The 18,965-nt window shown below is 47.8% G+C and overlaps 1 protein-coding gene across 3 annotated transcripts in view; it reads left to right on the forward strand.

Annotated features, from left to right (window-relative positions):
* Positions 1 to 1,229: 1,229 nt before the first annotated feature.
* Positions 1,230 to 18,965, forward strand: part of SLC35B1 (solute carrier family 35 member B1) — an 81,502-nt gene continuing 63,766 nt past the window's right edge. Inside the window, exons 1-3 of one of the 3 annotated variants that reach the window (XM_075350227.1) lie at positions 1,230 to 1,372; positions 14,570 to 14,785; positions 18,124 to 18,227. In XM_075350227.1, the coding sequence (XP_075206342.1) occupies positions 1,245 to 1,372; positions 14,570 to 14,785; positions 18,124 to 18,227 (448 nt within the window). In that variant the 5' untranslated portion in view covers positions 1,230 to 1,244. Of the gene's footprint in view, positions 1,373 to 14,222; positions 14,463 to 14,564; positions 14,786 to 18,123; positions 18,228 to 18,965 lie in introns of those variants that run through there. The other 2 variants (XM_075350230.1, XM_075350228.1) reach the window with 2 other exon arrangements.

Here is an 18,965-nt window from a genome sequence, read left to right on the forward strand (position 1 = left end):
ATATGTGCAACGTATCTCTTTTTTTTAAATATTCCTATAGCAGTAATGCAATACCAGAGTTCTCTTATTCATTGTTAGCATTTTAGAGTGCAGCTGTATGTGTTTTGTATTGTGTTTTCAGCTGGCACCTGTTCACACCTGTTGGATGTGTGGGTCAGTCTTGTTGATATATTTACAATGCATTTCTTTCTGATTGAGCACTCTGCTCTGTAACCAGTTGTTCATTCCCCTTTATAGCTGGATCCTACCTGCCCAGACATGTAGGTTTTTAACCCAGATAAAGGCATTTGAGTTAGGGTCCAGATATATTGAGATACACCTTGTTGCTGGTTACCGGGCTCACATGCATTGGCCAATACATAAGCTAAGTATTTTTTTTTTTTTTAAATATTCCTATAGCAGTAATACAATACCAGAGTTCCTTTATTCATTGTTAGCATTTTAGAGTGCAGCTGTATATGTTTTGTTGTTCCTCTGTCTATGACACAGAGGTTGAACCCCCATCAATACCAAGAATGGGAGTTGGCGCATCCCTGTCTGAATGGAGTAGAGGTGGGCATGCCAAGCTCACCTTAATTTATTGCATAAGAAACTAACAGAAATGGCTGGACGCTCTGCTTCGGTTTCTCCGACAATCCTATAGACAATTAATGGATCAACCACGGTTCCCAGGATCAATGGGGTCCCGGTGGTCACATCATTAATATAATTTCTTTATTTAGAGGTCACTTGTTATTTGTCTAGCTGCCAGGTGCACCGTTTTCCATTACTTATTCTCTGCCAGAATAGAAGATTTCTGAAATCCAAATATGTGGGCATACCCAAATGCCCATTTTATCCCAGCTGCTTATTGTATCCGTATATAAACTTGCTTGGGGTGAAGTCACGGGTTAATGGTTCACATTACGTCCCCTTTGCTCAGCACAGTGATACAAACATCTCCAGCGCCAATTCATGTGTACATAGATTTCCATTTATTCCCGCAGCTTGCTGTTTGCTATTATCTGGTTGGCAAGATATTCTCGCGCCCTTTGTAAACAGGAACAACACTTGCCAAAGAAGAGTTACACAGTGGGTTCTGAACTGGATTCCCGCAGCTAAATAATGGATGGGTTACTGTCTGCAGGCAAATGTTCACCCCCACTCAAATACACTGTTTACTTATCCTCGTGCCTCTATGACTTTCCTTAAAGTTTCCTGGCAAATAATCGGTTAGTTTGAGTGTATATAGAATCCCTGTAATTATGACGGACGGCCTCTTCTCCGGCAGCCGCTGTTCGCTTCCTGTTCAACACGGAAAACACATTTTAGACGGAATGGATGGCAAAGATGTAGATCTGGGAGACTTGGACCCGGCGGGTGGTGATGTGAGGTGAGTGGCTGGTTATCAGCATGACTTGAGTAGCTTTTTAAAAACTTTTAGGGGTTAGATAGCTCAACGGAGCCATTTGTTCTAGAAATCGATAGTAATCCAAGATTATCGACGTCACCAAACCCCTTTAAATTGTTGGAAAGCAGGACTAGGTGCAAACACATGGACATTTCATTGTCCTGTGGGGGGAGTCCGCTCATGACTTTAGTGGGTTCAGGGGATGCAGTTGCACCCGGGCCCTGGCGCCTAGGGGACCCAAAGATAGCATTTGCCCATATTTTTCTACTAAAAGTATTAGACCCAGACATTATTCCACACATCCTCTTGCCTCTATCTCTTTTCTCCATCTGTTCTCCACGCACGTGCGATCTATGGCGTCCCATGGACAAATTCCCTCCCTCTTGTAAATATACTTAATTATATTTGTTCATGTAGCCAACACTGTGTCCCCTGCCCACCGTACCCTCGCCAGCGCTCTGCCTCGTCTTTCCCCCTGAGCTGCCCGAGTTTATCCATGCAACCCACAAAGGCTCAAATCAATTCTCTTGTCAGCGAATTGATATCTGCATGATCCCGCTTTCTCAGGATGTGCATTTCAGTTTCAATTAGACAGCTCCTTAATGTGCCTTCCATGAAATCACCAGGTTTATCTGCTGGCGGCTCACAGATGGCTGCTTAACTACAATGGAATGAAAATTGGTCTAGGCGATGTAACGAGAGACCTTGCGGATTAGAATCGTATTATTTTAATCCAGCGGTGTAGGTGTAAAAGAGGCAGAAGTTGCAGTTATAGTCAGTGATCAATAGGGGGCCCCGGTGTTACATAGCTAGCTAGAACGCTAAGTAATAATGGTAGTAAGAGCCGTCTTCATCCTGTGGATATTATAGATAAAAAATCGATTTGCAGGACTCTGGTTCAGCGGCCCTGTCATTAGTCTGTAGCCCCCAGACAGAAGCTCTGCAAACCTTCTCATACATGCCAGCCTTCCTGATGCCTCTCCTGGTTAGTAGGCCCACCACCAAGTCATGCCTGCATCATCACAGGCCTACTAGCCAGAAGAGGCACCGGAGATGCCATCAGGTAGGACTTGGTCTGCAGGGCGGCCACAAAATATTAACATGTCTACTGGACCAGAGTCCTGAGGCTCGATTTCCTTATCCATAAATGTTTGTGATGGGAATACACCTTCAATGCTCGTACTTGTTCCCTCTACCATTACTCCAGGTATATAAAGTAACACTCCGGTGTCGGCTGAGATAAAAGGACATCTATGTGTACTTTCATAAGCATTCTGATTTTTTTCCTCTGAATCTTTTTTTATCAGTTTAAGGCTACGTTGACATATTGAGTATTTGGTGAGGTTTTACCTCAGTATTTGTAGCCAAAACCAGGAGTGGGTGATAAATACAGAAGTGGTGACGTGTTTCTATTATACTATTCCTCCTACTGTTCCACTCCTGGTTTTGGCTACAAATACTGAGGTAAAAACTCACCACATACTGATTGTGTGATCGTGGCCTAACAATGAAGAAAACGCTAGCATGCTAAAACACTTATAAAATACTCTAATAGATGCCTGGGTGTCTTTCAACCACCACCATGATTTGTATAGTAAAGTACAGAGCAGAAAACACCTGAAGAATGGACAGGTTCTTTTAAAGGGAATCTCTCAAGTGAAAAAATGCTAATAACCTGTCGATATGAGGTTAATCTGCAGTTTAATAGCTTTTGAAACCTGCCTGGTGCCGGCACACTGAACCATGCTGTCGGGAGGAACTGAACTTTATCCCTCCTGGCAGCGTTCAGGTTTTAGTCACGATTATAATAGTGTTTCAAAAAACACTATTATCTTGCAGATATGGAGTTAATCCACTGGCGGATACAGACAAACAGTATATGGGCCTTTTCCAGCGCAATATTTCATGATAATGCACAATTCCACCTGCTTTGGAGGTAGAAGTGACCCCTTCCCTCTTAACGGCCGTAACCGCATCCACGGCACTGACTGACTACCGACTCCTCAGAGCATCTGAGTGACTGAAACTGCTCCGGCCCCTATGACTGAAAGGCCGAAGTTGTCGGAATAATGTTAATTTCCTCCCAGTAGTGGCACTTTAAGCTGGGCAGTTTGGGAACGCTATTAGCCTGCAGTATAACCCCATATCTGCAAATTAATAGCGTTTTTATTAACAGAATTTGAAAAATGGCAATAAAAGCAATTTTTTTTTATTTTATTTTTCAAATTTTAGATATTTTTTACCATTTAATTAAAAAAATCTATACATACCGTATTTTTCAGTTTAAAAGACGCCCTGGATTATAAGACGCACCCCAAATTTAGAGGAGGAAAATAGGAAAAAATAAATTTTAATGTTAAAATGGTTGTCCAGTTTATAATCCTAATATGTCTTAATCCTAATGCTCACTGGGGGGGAGCGGCGGTGGTGGAGCAGCTCAGGAAGGTCAGAGGAGGCAGGGTGAGCGATGTTGCGGGCTCCGAGGAGGGGGTGTTGCGGCTCAGGAGGGTAAGTGGACGGAGGGTTGACGATACTGCAGCCTCAGGGGTGTAACGGCAGCAGGCGCCATTGATCTGTCGGCGTGCTGCAGGGGTGTCACTGCAGTGGAGTGACTCAAGAGGGTCACAGGACTGGGTGTTGGGGTGTCGCTGAGGTGATGACCACCTGATCTGAGTGCAGGTTTCATTGAATTGTCCGCGGTTGACACATTGAACTTCAAGAAAATGAACACAGAGGAGGCGCGTGCGCAGAAAGGCCTCCGCGGCCATTTTCTTGAAGTTCATCGCATCAACCATGGGCAATTCAATAAGCCCGCAGTCAGATCAGGTGCCTGCTGCCTCCTCAACAGTGTAGTGAACCTGCCTCCTATGACTCCGCACCACCACCGCCACCCCGGTAAGCCATATCCGCATTGTAAGATGCATCCCCATTTTAACCCCAGTTTTGGAGGGAAAAAAAGTGCGTCTTACAATCCAGAAAATATGGTATTTGGTACCTGCGTTACTTGTACTGAGTAGTAATCTTGAGAGGTTAGTTTTACTATATAATTAACATGGTAAATAAAAAGCGTAAAAAAAACCCCAAAACCTTGTGGAATTGCACTTTTTTAGCAATGTCAACACACTTGGAGTTGTTTTCCTGTTTTTGTTTTCCATTACAAAATGTGATAGAATAAATGGTTTAATTCAAAAGTGCAACTCATCCCGTAAAAAAAGAAGCCCTCCTATGGCTATGTCAATGCAAAAATAAAAACTAAGTTATGGTTATTGGAAGAAGAGAGGAAAATACAATAACTAAAAATTGGAAAATTGAACGTGAAAGTGTTAAAATCCCTGTAATCGCAGGAGAGTTCCCTACATTCTTTAGATGTTCATGATGGATTTACTAATAAACTAAAAAATAATCATATCTATAAAATTTAATAAGGGTTAGGTACCTCCTTGATTCCTAAATTAAAGAGCTATCAGGCAGGCAGAACTTACAAGGCATTAAGTTCAACATTTCCACTTGTGACCACCCTAGTGACCCCATAACAGCACAACATAGGAAGTGTTTTCATAGGGATTCCGGAACATCAGGATGGTGCGTAAAGGGAATCTGTCACCAGTTTTTTACTCCCCCATCTGAGAGCAGCATAATCTACAGACAGAGACCCTGATTCCAGCGATGTGTCACTTGCTGAGCTGTTTGCTATCATTTTTATATCATCAATGTTTTCTCTGCTGCAGTTATACAGAGCTCATGAATATGCCGGACTACCTAGCAGCAGGTCCAGTAGTCCTCTAATGATAATCTACTGCTGATTTATCAGTGATTTTATCAAAACTACACTAAGCAGCCTAGTCAGTGACACATTGCTGGAATCAGGGTCTCTGCCCCTACTTTATGCTGCTCTCAGATTAGGTGGCAAAAACCTGGTGTAACTTTTTATGTAAAAATAGACTTTAGCATGCATTATATGAATGCTTTGTTGAAAATTAAATTTATCATATTTTCCGGACAATAAGATGCACTGGACCATAAGATGCACCTAGATATTCGAGGAAGAAAATAGGAAAACTAAATGTGAAGTAAAAAATGTTCTAATTACACTGTTATGGGGTATCTGCTGCTGACATTTTTACAGGGGTAATTGTCCAAGTTCTGTACTAATGTCCCCCATATGGCTCTCATCATGGCCCTATCCTGACACATGGCTCCATCTTGGTACATATGGCCTACATCATGGCCTCATTCTGGTACATATGGCCTCATCATGGCCCCATCCTGGTATATATGATCCCCATGATGCCGCACACATTGAAAGCAAAATGATTATAATCACCTTCCCTCCACTCCCTCGCTGCGCGGTGTCCTCCTCTGATGCCGGCAACTGACTTCATCGTGTAAGTGTCGCGAGCGGAGGAGGGGACGCTGCGCTCACCCACTGCTCGGGTCCGGCTACTGCTGCTGCTGCTTGGTGGTGGCTCGAGCGGTGGGCCAGATCCCGGGGACTCGAGCGGCGTTCCTCGCCCGTGAGTGAAAGGGGGGTGGTGTGTGGTTTGGGGATATTGTCCGTGACGCCACCCACGATAGTGGTGAGGTTGTGACACCACCGCTGCTCTGGACGGGGATCTCGGGAGAGATGACAGGGAGCAGCTTGGATGTTGGTTCTCCCCTCCGTGGGTAGGGGGTTGGTTGTCCAGGGGCCCCGGTGAGGGTTTTAGGGATGGCAGGCGGGTTACGGGGCCTGGTGAGGTGCAGGGTCGAGGGGGCAGCGCTGTGCCGCATGGCACGGTGGTACTCACTCAGCCAGTAATTCACACAGAGTCTCTGGTCAAACAAACGGCTGGATGGACGGGTCCCACAGGCGGCTGCGGTTGTTCTCCTCCCGGTAGGTTGATAGTGACTGCCTTTCCCTGCACCTGTGTTGTGTTTACGGTTCCAATGGCTTCCCACCGGTTACCCGCTCCCCAGCTTGGATGGATGCTGAGGAAGCCCCTTTTGCCCGCAGGCTCTGGGCTTGGGAACTGTAGCCTTGGCGGTGACTGTGTTTCCCTCTACGGTGTGAGCTGTTGCCTTCAATCGGGTCTTGACTGCTGGGAAATCCCGGAGGTTCCCTTCGCTAACGTATTTGACCGGTTTTACGGCGACTCCTAGCCTGGTCGGGGTCCGTAGGCCCTGCCGAATGGTGCTGGCTTCTCTTCACTCCCCGATTCGGTACCGGCGGGCCCCAGTCCGTACGGTTCACTCCAATCAGCCACTCCTGCAGACGGCCACCACCGTCTGCCAACCTTGCTGTGTGCCCGGGCCACACACCTGGACACGGTCAGTCTCCGCTACTACCACTTCCCTCTCCAAAACTGTTCTGAAACTCTTCCCGCCTCCAGGACTGTGAACTCCTCGGTGGGCGGGACCAACCGCCTGGCCCACCCCCTGGTGTGGACATCAGCCCCTGGAGGAAGGCAACAAGGATTTGTGTTTGACTTAGGTGTGCCTAGCCGGGGTGTAGGGTGTGTTGGTGTAGTACCTGTGACGACCTGGCTTGTCCATGGTGCCACATAAGCAGCATAGGACATGACGTCACTGTCATGCGCGCCTACTTAAACTGACAACAGCTGCCAGCATGTTCGCTCCTCCCTACGCCTGGGGTTATGGGCGTGGGTAGCAATTAATATTTATTCTCTTTAATAGCAGGCATATGTGATCGGCCAGCAGCTGCACTAAGCAAGAAGCTGGGTGATCACGTGTGCCGCTATTAAAGAGAATGAATATTCACTGCTCTCCACACCCATAATCCCTGCCCACCTCTCTTCACTGAAGCTGGCGTTGAGAGGTGGGCGGGATTATGGTTGTGTAAAGCAGTGAATATTCATTACCTTAAACAGCTGACACACGTGTTCACCCCAGCACCAACTCCTGCCTCCAGTGACCATGCGCCACTGACGCCACCGCCCCCCAACCCCATCCAGCCACAGTTAAGTATGTCCGGATTATTAGATGCACCCCCCACATTCCTACAAAATTTGGGGGAAAAATCGTGCCCAAAAAATACAGTAAGTATATGATCTTTTGAAAATGTTTTTCTTACTGACTCTCCAGTTTATAAAACCTAATTTATTAAACATTTCTAGGTAACTCTAAATTAATATAAGGAGCCCTGTGTTCAAAATCCCCATTTCTTGGTCAGAGTATAAATGGTTATGAAGAACTCTTTCAGTGGAGCTCCCATCCTGTATGACACAGACAGCCCAATGATCTGAATGGACATGTGTGTTTGTCTGAGTTGGTGGTTGTCTAGAATGTATTGTCTCCTGGTGGTGTGTATGTATATATATATATATGTATATATATATATATATATATATATATATATATATATATATATATATATATATATATATATATATATGTAGATATATATATATATATATATATATATATATATATATATATATATATATATATATATATATATATATATGTAGATATATATATATATATATATATATATATATATATATATATTTCTATTTATAAGGACATATGTGTATGTATGTGCTCAGTGCATACATGTGTGTGTTCAGTGTATATATGTGTGTGTGCCTGGTGTATACATGCATGTGTTCTATGTGTGTGCCACATACTGTGTATATGCAGCATCCACATTTATAAATCTCGGCAGAACAGATAAGAGTTCATAAGTATAGACATGTCAGTAATCACCCAACAAACTAGTAAAATGCCTCTTGTTCATCTGGTGAATTGGTTTGTTTATGGCGGAACAAAAATCCTTGTTCTCAGCAGCTCATCGCCCGGAGCAAACTACAGAAGTGCTGCTGATAATATGATACTGTAGGGGGCAGACTGCTCTATTAAGCCATGTGCGCACGTTGCGTACTGTCCCTGCAAAAATTTCTGCAGCGATTTGAACAGCACACGTGCGCTTCAAATCGCTGCAGAAACAAAAGCCGATTCCATGCGCTCTGAGTGCAGCCCCTCTCATAGACAGAGCGGGGACTTCATGCAGAGCGCAGGAAAGAAGTGACATGTCACTTCTTAGAACGCGCGCCTCGGGCAGCAGCCGAAGTGCTGTGCTCTAATACGCCACGTGCACACGGCTCCTGCATAATCTTCATAGATTATGCTGGGAATGCAGGATGCATGCAGTTACGCTGCGGTGCAGATCGCAGCGTAACTGCATGCAATTACGCAACGTGCGCACATAGCCTTAGTGATCGTCCTGTGCCCATCATTCTTTTTAACCTGGTGTAAAAAGGCCGGAAAAAGGACTGAAGAACTTTAATATTGTCGGTCACTCTCATTTACCAATCTGAACGCATAAAAAAATGCATACAAATGTGACCTAAAGGGCTCATGCGCACGTAACTGCTGAATATTCTGCAGCGATTTGACAGCACATGTGCGCGTCAAATCGTTGCAGAAACACTGCATAATGGATGCAGTTTTTTTGTACAAAAAAAGCCGATTTCATGCGCTATGGCTGCTGCCCCCATTATAGACAGAGTGGGAGCTGCATCCATAGCGCACGGAATAATTGACATGCTGCTTTTCTGAGCACACGGATTTGGGTCAAAATTTTAGCAGTCAAATCGCTGCGTTCATAAAAGCAACGTGCGTGCGCACATCTCATGCACAATCTTCATAAAATTGTGCTGGGGACACAGGACGCATGCATTTACACTGCAGTGCTATACGCAGCGTAAATGCATGCAATTACGCAACATGTGCACGAGCCCAAATGGTTGTGTGTGATAGTGCAATACGTCAGTATTAACTTTTGCTTGGGCCCAATTTTGTCTAACACCGGCCCTGTATATATGTAGTGCCCCTGAAGCCATCAGGGAGCTACAAGGTACTGCATCCCCCCAGGAGGCAGGGCCTACCCCCCTAGGGACCCAGTAGACCAGTGCTGGTAACAACCAAACACTCCAGATAATCCCTGTTTTTCGCCAATTCCCCCATAGACTGGTACCAGGCTAGGGTTGGACCAATGGATGGCTGCCTAGAGGTGGAGCCACTCTAGTCCACTAGATGACCAGGTGAGAGGGGCAGACAGTAGACAGTCAGTCTGAGGAGTCAGTGACAGAGAGAGGAAGTGAGCAGACGCACTGACAGGAGTGTGACGGTGACCTGAGGGCCCAGGTGGTTAGTTGCCGGTGGAGTACGGTGGAGTACTCCCGGAACCACAGCACCAACAGGGTACAGAATCCTAGGTCAGACAAACGATACAGGCAGACCTGATAAAATCTGCACAGTCAGGGGGACCATCAAGGACCCCACTGACCTTGAAGTTCGGAACACAGTAACAACAGGAGAACCGGAAAACAGGACCAAAGACCCCGACCTCACAGGGTTCACACTACCGTCATACGGACTACCGTTAAGAGACTACCAGGAGGGGACCCCCAGCCGCTCCAAGCCACGGGGACCCACCAACCAAAGACAGGTGCAGGGAAAAGAAGTCACCAGGTCACTAAACCGGCACTGGGACTAAGTGGACCTGCGGTTGAGACCAGCCGGCCTCGAGTGACCAGTTTCCAGCTTACTATGAGTAAAGGAACCAGTTACACTGCAACCCCTTGTGTGGCCTACCTTCTTTCAACACCCATCTACATCACCTATCCTCTGGGGCCTGGCCCTGCTTGCGGAGGGCCTAGCAAACAGGCTGCCACTAACACCAGCCCCAGTAGCAAGAACTGTGCAGCGGCGGCTCCATCCACATAGCCGCAAACCGCAAGTGGCGTCACGTGATAAACTTTCATTTATTATTCCCTGTAAATATTCCCCTTTTAAAAAGCACCCAGGGCACGGAACCGGGCAACGGCCACCAAGTGACATTTTCCCAGTTATACACTGCCCGGGACTGAGTACCCCATATCCCTGGGCGACACAGCTTTTTCCTGGCGTCACGAACAGGATTGAACTGGACCTGGTTATACCGGGTGACGTGTGCCTTTATAGTATAGACTGTGTTTTATGGACTGTGTTTTACTGCTTGAAAAACCGCCGCCATTGTGGTGTAAAAAGTAACTGCGCCACAGAAGTGAAAAAGGCGCGAACGGGGATCCCGCCTACAACTCCTGTTAGTGCGGGCAGAAGGGGGCAGTAACCTGATTCAGAAGTTCCTGAAGTGCTCCAGTCCCACGAGAGAGTAGTGAGAAACACCAAGGGGCTGCACCATGGAACGAGACAACCCTAAGCGCGCGTGGTGGGAGGTAGATGATCCAGCCGAGGATGAGCAGGTCGTACCAGTCCCCGCCGCCTCTCCTAACTGACTGCCACGCCTCTCCTAACGATTCTTTCCATGCCTGAGATCCTGGAGCCGCTGGAACCAGATGAGGAGCCTACTGCCAACTCCAACAGCATAACATTCCCGACCTACCGCCAGTATGACAACCAGGACACTCTGATTGTGTGTTCAATGGATGTCCAAAAGCCCGAAGCTGAGACTGGTCACAAGGTACAGCTTTACGTGACGGCAGAGATCGCTGCGGAGCCACCAGCCTTCGCTCCCACTACAGCACTAGTTCCCCAGCTGCCACCAGGAGGCAGTAGATATGCACGGGACCAGTGTACCCAGACTGTGAGTGCTGATCTCAGGAGGCCAATTGAACCAGATGGCCCCTTTCCAATACCCTGGTAGCTACCACCTGCTAAGTTACCAGATGTTTATTGTTTTCTTTGTTGACTGTTGCAGTGTGAAATGCAAATGTTTAACTTGATTTTGAGTGTTTGATAAAAATGGACAATAGAAGATAAAAGTTTAAAAATGTTGCCGTAACCAGTTTACATGTTTGATATGAACATGGACCCAGGTTGCAGGACTGGCAGCAGCCAAAAATGTTACTTGTAAATAGTTGCCCCAGTTGTGCAAAACCAGAGTACAAACAGTGGACCCTGTTTAACACCGCCACTAAGGAGAGGTCGGGTGCAGGAAAGGTCTGCGGCAGGGGCGGCCGAGACCTGGTCACCAGAGAAACCGGTAACCTGCCTCCTAGAGGGTTTTGGAACCAGGACCTTTGGGTTCTGGGTGAAGGGAGAGGGGTACTCCAGTTACATAATGTTAAAGTCTGAACCTCCCCTGCGTAGGAAGATTGGTTATGTTTTCTTTTATGATGCAAAAATAAAAGTGTTAACCTGTGTCACTTTGCAGCCCGAAGACGTGCTGGAATTAACCAAGGGGGGATGTAGCGCCCCTGAAGCCATCAGGGAGCTACAAGGTACTACATCCCCACCAGGATGCAGGGCCTATCCCCCTAAGGACCCAGAAGACCAGTGCTGGTAACAACCAAACACTCCAGATAATCCCTGTTTTTCCCCATTTCCCGCATAGACTGGAACCAGGCTAGGGTTGGACCTATGGATGGCTGCCTAGAGGTGGAGTCAATCCAGTCCACTAGATGACTAGGTGAGAGGGGCAGACAGTTTACAGTCAGTCTGAGGAGTCAGTGACAGAGAGAGGAAGTGAGCTGACGCACTGACAGGAGTGTGACAGTGACCTGAGGGCCCAGGAGGAGGTTAGTTGCCGGTGGAGTACTCCAGGAACCACAGCACCAACGGGGTACAGAATCCTAGGTCAGACAAACGCTCCAAGCAGACCTGATAAAATCTGCACAGTGAGGGAACCATCAAGGACTTCACTGACCTTGAAGTTCGGGACACAATAGCAACGGGAGAACCGGGGAACAGGACCAGAGAGTCCAACCCACCGGGTTCACGCTACCGCCATACAGATTACCGTTCAGAGACTACCAGGAGGGGACCCCCAGCCACTACAAGCCATGGGGACCCACCAACCAAAGACAGGTGCAGGGGAAAGAAGCCACCTGGTCACTAAACAGGCACTGGGACTAAGGGGACCTGCGGTTGAGACCAGCCGGCCTCGAGTGACCAGTTTCCAGCTTAGGCTAAGTTCACATTTCCGTTGTTTTGTATCAGTCACATGCGTCGCTTGACGCATGTGACTGATGCGCTGTTCAACGCTGTACAACGGATGACAAAGAACAGAATTCTTTGTCGGATTCCGTTGTGTGCGGGGGACGGAGTTCGGGGGGGAGGGGAGCCGAGCGGGGCCGTGGCACTGAGGACGTCAGTGCCGCAAGGACTGCAGGACAGGTGAGTGAGTGAGTGAGAGAGTGTGTGTGTGTGTGTATACACACATGCAAAGTGCGGGAGGGGGCGGAGCCGAGCGGGGGGCGGGGCCAGGCGCTGAGGATGTCAGTGGAAGTGCTGCGGTCTGCATGGCTGGGGACAGGTGAGTGTATGTGTGAGTGAGTGTGTGTATGTGCATGTATGTATGTATGTATGTGTGTGTGCACATGCAAAGTGCGGGAGGGGGCGGAGCCGAGCGGGGGGCGGGGCCAGACGAGGGTGTCAGTGGCAGTGCTTGTCTGCATGGCTGGGGACAGGTGTGTGTGTGTGTACATACATGTGCGGAGTGCGGGAGGGGGCGGGGCCGAGCGGGGAAGTGTCGGCCTCCCTGCACACGTATCCAGCCTAAATATCGGGTAACAGCAAAGCACCCGATGTTTACCTTGGTTACCCGATATTTACCTTGGTTACGGGCCTACACCGCTTAGCGCTGGCTCCTTGCACCGTAACCAGGGTAAATATCGGGTAACCAACCAAAGCTGGTGACGTGTGCAGGGAGCCAGAGAGCATGCGCAGCGAAATCCGACGGATCTCGCTGCTCAAAAAACGTTACATGCTGCGTTCCCCCCGCCCGGCGGTCAGTCGTTCCACGACTGATCAGTCGGGCGGAGGGTGCAACGCAGCATCATCAGTCACAATCCGCTGCTCATACAAGTCTATGGGAGCAGCGGAATCTGCTAAACGGATTCCGTTGTTTACAAGAGCAGCGGATTGTGACTGATAGATTTTAGCGGAAATGTGAACTTAGCCTTACTGTGAGTAAAGGAACCAGTTACACTGCAACCCCTTGTGTGGCCTACCGTCTTTCAACACCCATCTACATCACCTATCCTCTGGGGCCTGGCCCTGCTTCCGGAGGGCCTAACATCCAGGCTGCCACCAACACCAGCCCAGTAGTAAACATTGTGTAGCAGCGGCTCCATCCACATAGCCGCAACCGTCACGTGATAAACTTTTTTTTATTATCCCCTGTAAATATTCCCCTTTTAAAAAGCACCCAGGGCACGGATTTGGGCAACGGCCACAAAGTGACATTTCCCAGTTATACACCGCCTGGGACCGAGTACCCCATAACCCTGGGTGACACATACACACTGCTAGTCATTTTCCTATACAAACTAACAGAACTATACTATCAATCATTTTGTTGGAGGTTTTTGTGCCAATTTTTTGAGGACACTACAGAAAAGCAGAAAAAGAGGCAGTGTGAACATAACCTTAGGCCATGAGTACATGGTATTTGGTGAGCGTTTAACCTCAATATTTATAGCCAAAACCAGGAGTGGGACAATCAGAGGGAAAGTATAATAGACACACGTCACCACTTCTGTATTTATCACCCACTCCTGATTTTGTCTTACAAATACTCAAGGTGTGTACGTGGCCCCTGCAGGTAGAAAAGAATGGGGCTAAAGCAGCTCATTGTCCACGGAAACATGTCTCCTCTATAGGAGACACCGCGCACTTCGGCCTCTAGTGATTTGTTTCTATCCTCCGTTCATTTGGGATAACAGCCGCTACTGGGGCAGTTGGTTCGTTACACGTGTACCCAATAGCCAATCAGAGCTCTCCACATGCGGTTACGTCACCACACGTCTGAACTGTAGCGGTACGGTCCTGTGATAGGCGGCCATGCTGATGCCTGCTCACTGTATTCTGCTCTATACTATGGGGAATTTGGAGTCAGTCACCACAGCCACAAGTTATAATGACGCTTAGCGCCTCAGGTAGTACAGTGCCAGGCGCCTCACCACATCAGGGGCCACACAAATGGCGCAGCCTTTATATTGTTTGATTAACTTTTACATAAATTTCTCAACTGCCGAGTATACCAATATGGCCGATGGCGGCTTCACAAGCGTGGTTTCACAAAAGGAGTCCCATCATGGCTGCCAGTGTCAGCTTATCTCTGCCTGAGGTAATTTACTCGTCATGGATCCGTGTGAGTTGTGAAATCAGTGATATGTGAGCTGGACTTCATCCCATTGATGTCATCTCCCCTTGTGTTTTCTTCCGGCAGTGCAGTGGGCAGCCCCAGTCGGGTCCTTCCGTGGTGTGGGCACGTTGTGGGTGTATGAGGTCCCCGGCGGCGGAGAGAGATGTGCGGCTGGAGGTGCCGGTGACAGCTGGAGGAGACATGGACGGAGGGGGAGTGCTCGGCCACGGGGGGCTGAGGCTTCTGGCCTGCTTTCTGGGGGTGTTTGTCTGCTACTTCTACTACGGGATCCTGCAGGAGACAATGTGAGTGCCCGGGGCAGTGTACTGTATAGTACCTGAGCAGCAGCGCTCTACTAGAGGGACATCATCTGTCCTGATGACAGTACGGAGCGTATACATTACTTATACTCTTGTGTTATGTACTCCAGAGCTGAACTCTGCCAGGATCAGAAGCTGGTTCAGTGTCTGCACGGAGATTATGGTGCTAATTGTATGTACAGGGCTGAACCAACAGGGTGACTCCACCAGCAGAACAGTGAGTGCAGCTCTGGAGTATAGCACAAATTGTAACTCAGGATATGTAATGTATGTAAGCTGTGACTCCACCAGCAGAACATTGAGTGCAGCTCTGGAGTATAGCACAAATTGTAACTCAGGATATGTAATGTATGTAAGGCTGGTTTCACACTACGTCTTTTTAACATCCGTCCTTAACGTTATTTTAGCGGACAAGCGGATCCAGTGCAAATGCGTTTTCATTTCAATGCATTTGCAATGGACTCGCGTTAACATGCGTTCACCTGCGTTTGCGTGCGTTATAGTGAGGATCCAGCGACTTGCAGTTTTTTAACATGTTTCAAAAACGCTACTTGTAGCGTTTTTGAGCTCCGTCCAAATACTGCAAATTGCTGGATCCTGACTATACAGCACGCAAACGCATGTGAACGCTGCGTGCTGATAGACAGGATCCTGCTTTTGTACTGAGCATGCCCAGAAAGTACTGAGCATGCCCAGAACCAGTCTCGCGTGATCTGTCTATCTCTCTACTCCCTCCCTCACCCTCTCTCTCTCTATCTCTGTCTTTCCCCCTTCCTCTCCCCCACCTGAGAGCTGCGGACACTCGTAACCAAGGTAAATATCGCGTAACCACTTCTCTTAGTTACCCGATGTTTACGTTGGTTACGTGTGCAGGCGGCCCTGCTCCTAGCAGCTGCAGACACTCGTAACCAAGATAAATATCGGGTATCCAAGGCCGATGTTTACCTTGGTTACCAGTGTCTGCAGCTGTCAGAAGCCGGCTCCCAGTCTAGTTCCCCTCACTCCCGATCACATGACTCCAATGCCCGCCCCTAAACATCCAGTGCAGGATCCTGCAAAATAACATATGCGTTTGCATACGTTATTTGCTGTAAAAGCAGGATCCGTACTTCCGCTAAAAAAAACGTTTTCAGCGGATGTTAAAAAGACGTAGTGTGAAACTAGCCTAAGCTGTGACTCCACCAGCAGAACAGTGAGGGCAGCTCTGGAGTATAGCACAGGGTGTAACTCAGGATAGGTCGTGTATGTAAGCTGTGACTCCACCAGCAGAACAGTGAGGGCAGCTCTGGAGTATAGCACAGGGTGTAACTCAGGATATGTAATGTATGTAAGCTGTGACTCCACCAGCAGAACAGTGAGGGCAGCTCTGGAGTATAGCACAGATTGTAACTCAGGATATGTAATGTATGTAAGCTGTGACTCCACCAGCAGAACAGTGAGGGCAGCTCTGGAGTATAGCACAGGGTGTAACTCAGGATATGTAATGTATGTAAGCCGTGACTCCACCAGGAGAACAGTGAGGGCAGCTCTGGAGTATAGCACAGGGTGTAACTCAGGATATGTAATGTATGTAAGCTGTGACTCCACCAGCAGAACAGTGAGGGCAGCTCTGGAGTATAGCACAGGGTGTAACTCAGGATATGTAATGTATGTAAGCTGTGACTCCACCAGCAGAACAGTGAGGGCAGCTCTGGAGTATAGCACAGAGTGTAACTCAGGATATGTAATGTATGTAAGCTGTGACTCCACCAGTAGAACAGTGAGGGCAGCTCTGGAGTATAACACGGGGTGTAACTCAGGATAGGTCATGTATGTATACAGTAACTCCACCAGCAGAACAGTGAGTGCAGCTCTGGAGTATAACACGGGGTGTAACTCAGGATAGGTCATGTATGTATACAGTAACTCCACCAGCAGAATAGTGAGGGCAGCTCTGGAGTATAACACGGGGTGTAACTCAGGATAGGTCATGTATGTATACAGTAACTCCACCAGCAGAATAGTGAGTGCAGCTCTGGAGTATCATACAGGGTGTAACTCAGGATATGTAATGTATGTAAGCTGTGACTCCAGCAGAACAGTGAGGGCAGCTCTGGAGTATAGCACAGGGTGTAACTCAGGATATGTAAGCTGTGACTCCAGCAGAACAGTGAGGGCAGCTCTGGAGTATAGCACAGGGTGTAACTCAGGATATGTAAGCTGTGACTCCACCAGCAGAACAGTGAGGGCAGCTCTGGAGTATAGAACAGGGTGTGACTCAGGATATGTAAGCTGTGACTCCACCAGCAGAACAGTGAGGGCAGCTCTGGAGTATAGCACAGGGTGTAACTCAGGATATGTAAGCTGTGACTCCACCAGCAGAACAGTGAGGGCAGCTCTGGAGTATAGCACAGGGTGTGACTCAGGATATGTAAGCTGTGACTCCACCAGCAGAACAGTGAGGGCAGCTCTGGAGTATAGCACAGGGTGTAACTCAGGATATGTAATGTATGTAAGCTGTGACTCCACCAGCAGAACAGTGAGGGCAGCTCTGGAGTATAGCACAGGGTGTAACTCAGGATATGTAATGTATGTAAGCTGTGACTCCACCAGCAGAATAGTGAGGGCAGCTCTGGAGTATAGCACAGGGTGTAACTCAGGATAGGTCGTGTATGTAAGCTGTGACTCTACCAGTAGAACAGTGAGTGTAGCTCTGGAGTATAACACGGGGTGTAACTCAGGATAGGTCATGTATGTATACAGTAACTCCACCAGCAGAATAGTGAGTGCAGCTCTGGAGTATCATACAGGGTGTAACTCAGGATATGTAATGTATGTAAGCTGCGACTCCACCAGCAGAACAGTGAGTGCAGCTCTGGAGTATAGCACGAGGTGTAACTCAGGATATGTAATGTATGTAAGCTGTGACTCCACCAGGAGAATAGTGAGTGCAGCTCTGGAGTATGTTACAATCTGTAACTTAGGATAAGGCTAGGTCCACACTCTGTACCCAGACACATACACTGAGGAGGTGTGCGCCCAATAGTGGGCACAGTCAGGGTGAATGCTAAGACCTCATCCACAGTAGGGACCCACATGGCACTTTACTGTACAGTTTACAAATGCTATGCAGTCCCTTCCTGGCCAGATGGAGGCCCAAATATCAGTGTCGGCCTCCTTGCAGGGAACGGTCACCTTTGGAGATGATCCAGCATATGTCAGGGAAGGCTCCAGGTGAATATTGTATGCTGTGTACAAACAGTGATTCCAGCTCTGGAGCATAATGCAGGGTGGAAGTCAGGATTATACAATAAGTATTTTACGTACTCCTTTTCCCTTTTCAGTACCCGGAGGACGTATGGTGAAGGCGAGAAGCAGGAGAAGTTTCATTATGCACTGTCACTGGTTTTCGTTCAGTGTGTGGTTAATGGTCTATTTGCTAAGTTATGTAAGTATCGTTGCTACCCACAGCTGTGTCCAGCATCACTGGAGACTACCGAGCGACAAATATATGCTCATAGGGGAGCTGAGAGTTTGCTCTTCTTAAATCATATCCGTTACCGGATTACTCCACACAGACTGCATATGTTATTAAATCGATTTCTTAGACCTGGTGAGGCTGATGTACTTACTGTGAAAATGATGTCACAATTGCAGTATAATCCTCCTTCTATAATGAGCATTTTATTAGTCCAGCTGTAGCGGAAGAGTTTGAGGCCAATTGTACTGTCTCCACCAACCTAGTCTGATGGATAGCTTTCACACTGGATTATACAACCATTCGGACATGGAGTTTCACAATAAATACTCCAGCCTCACCAAGTCTGTGATCGTTCCATATGTTATTATTATTTATTATTATAGCGCCATTTATTCCATGGCGCTTTACAAGTGAGAGAGGGTATACGTACAACAATCATTAACAGTACAAAACAGACTGATATAGGAGGAGAGAGGACCCTGCCCGCGAGGGCTCACAGTCTACAGGGAATGGGTGATGGAACGATAGGTGAGGACAGAGCTGGTTGTGCAGTGATCTACTGGACTGAGAGCTATTGTAGGTTGTAGGCTTGTTGGAAGAGGTGGGTCTTGAGGTTCCTCTTGAAGCTTTCCACGGTAGGGGAGAGTCTGATATCCTGAGGTAGAGCATTCCAGAGTATAGGGGAGGCACAGGAGAAATCTTGGA

Source organism: Anomaloglossus baeobatrachus, chromosome 5 (genome assembly GCF_048569485.1).
Source record: "Anomaloglossus baeobatrachus isolate aAnoBae1 chromosome 5, aAnoBae1.hap1, whole genome shotgun sequence".
Taxonomy (NCBI): Eukaryota; Metazoa; Chordata; class Amphibia; order Anura; family Aromobatidae; genus Anomaloglossus; species Anomaloglossus baeobatrachus.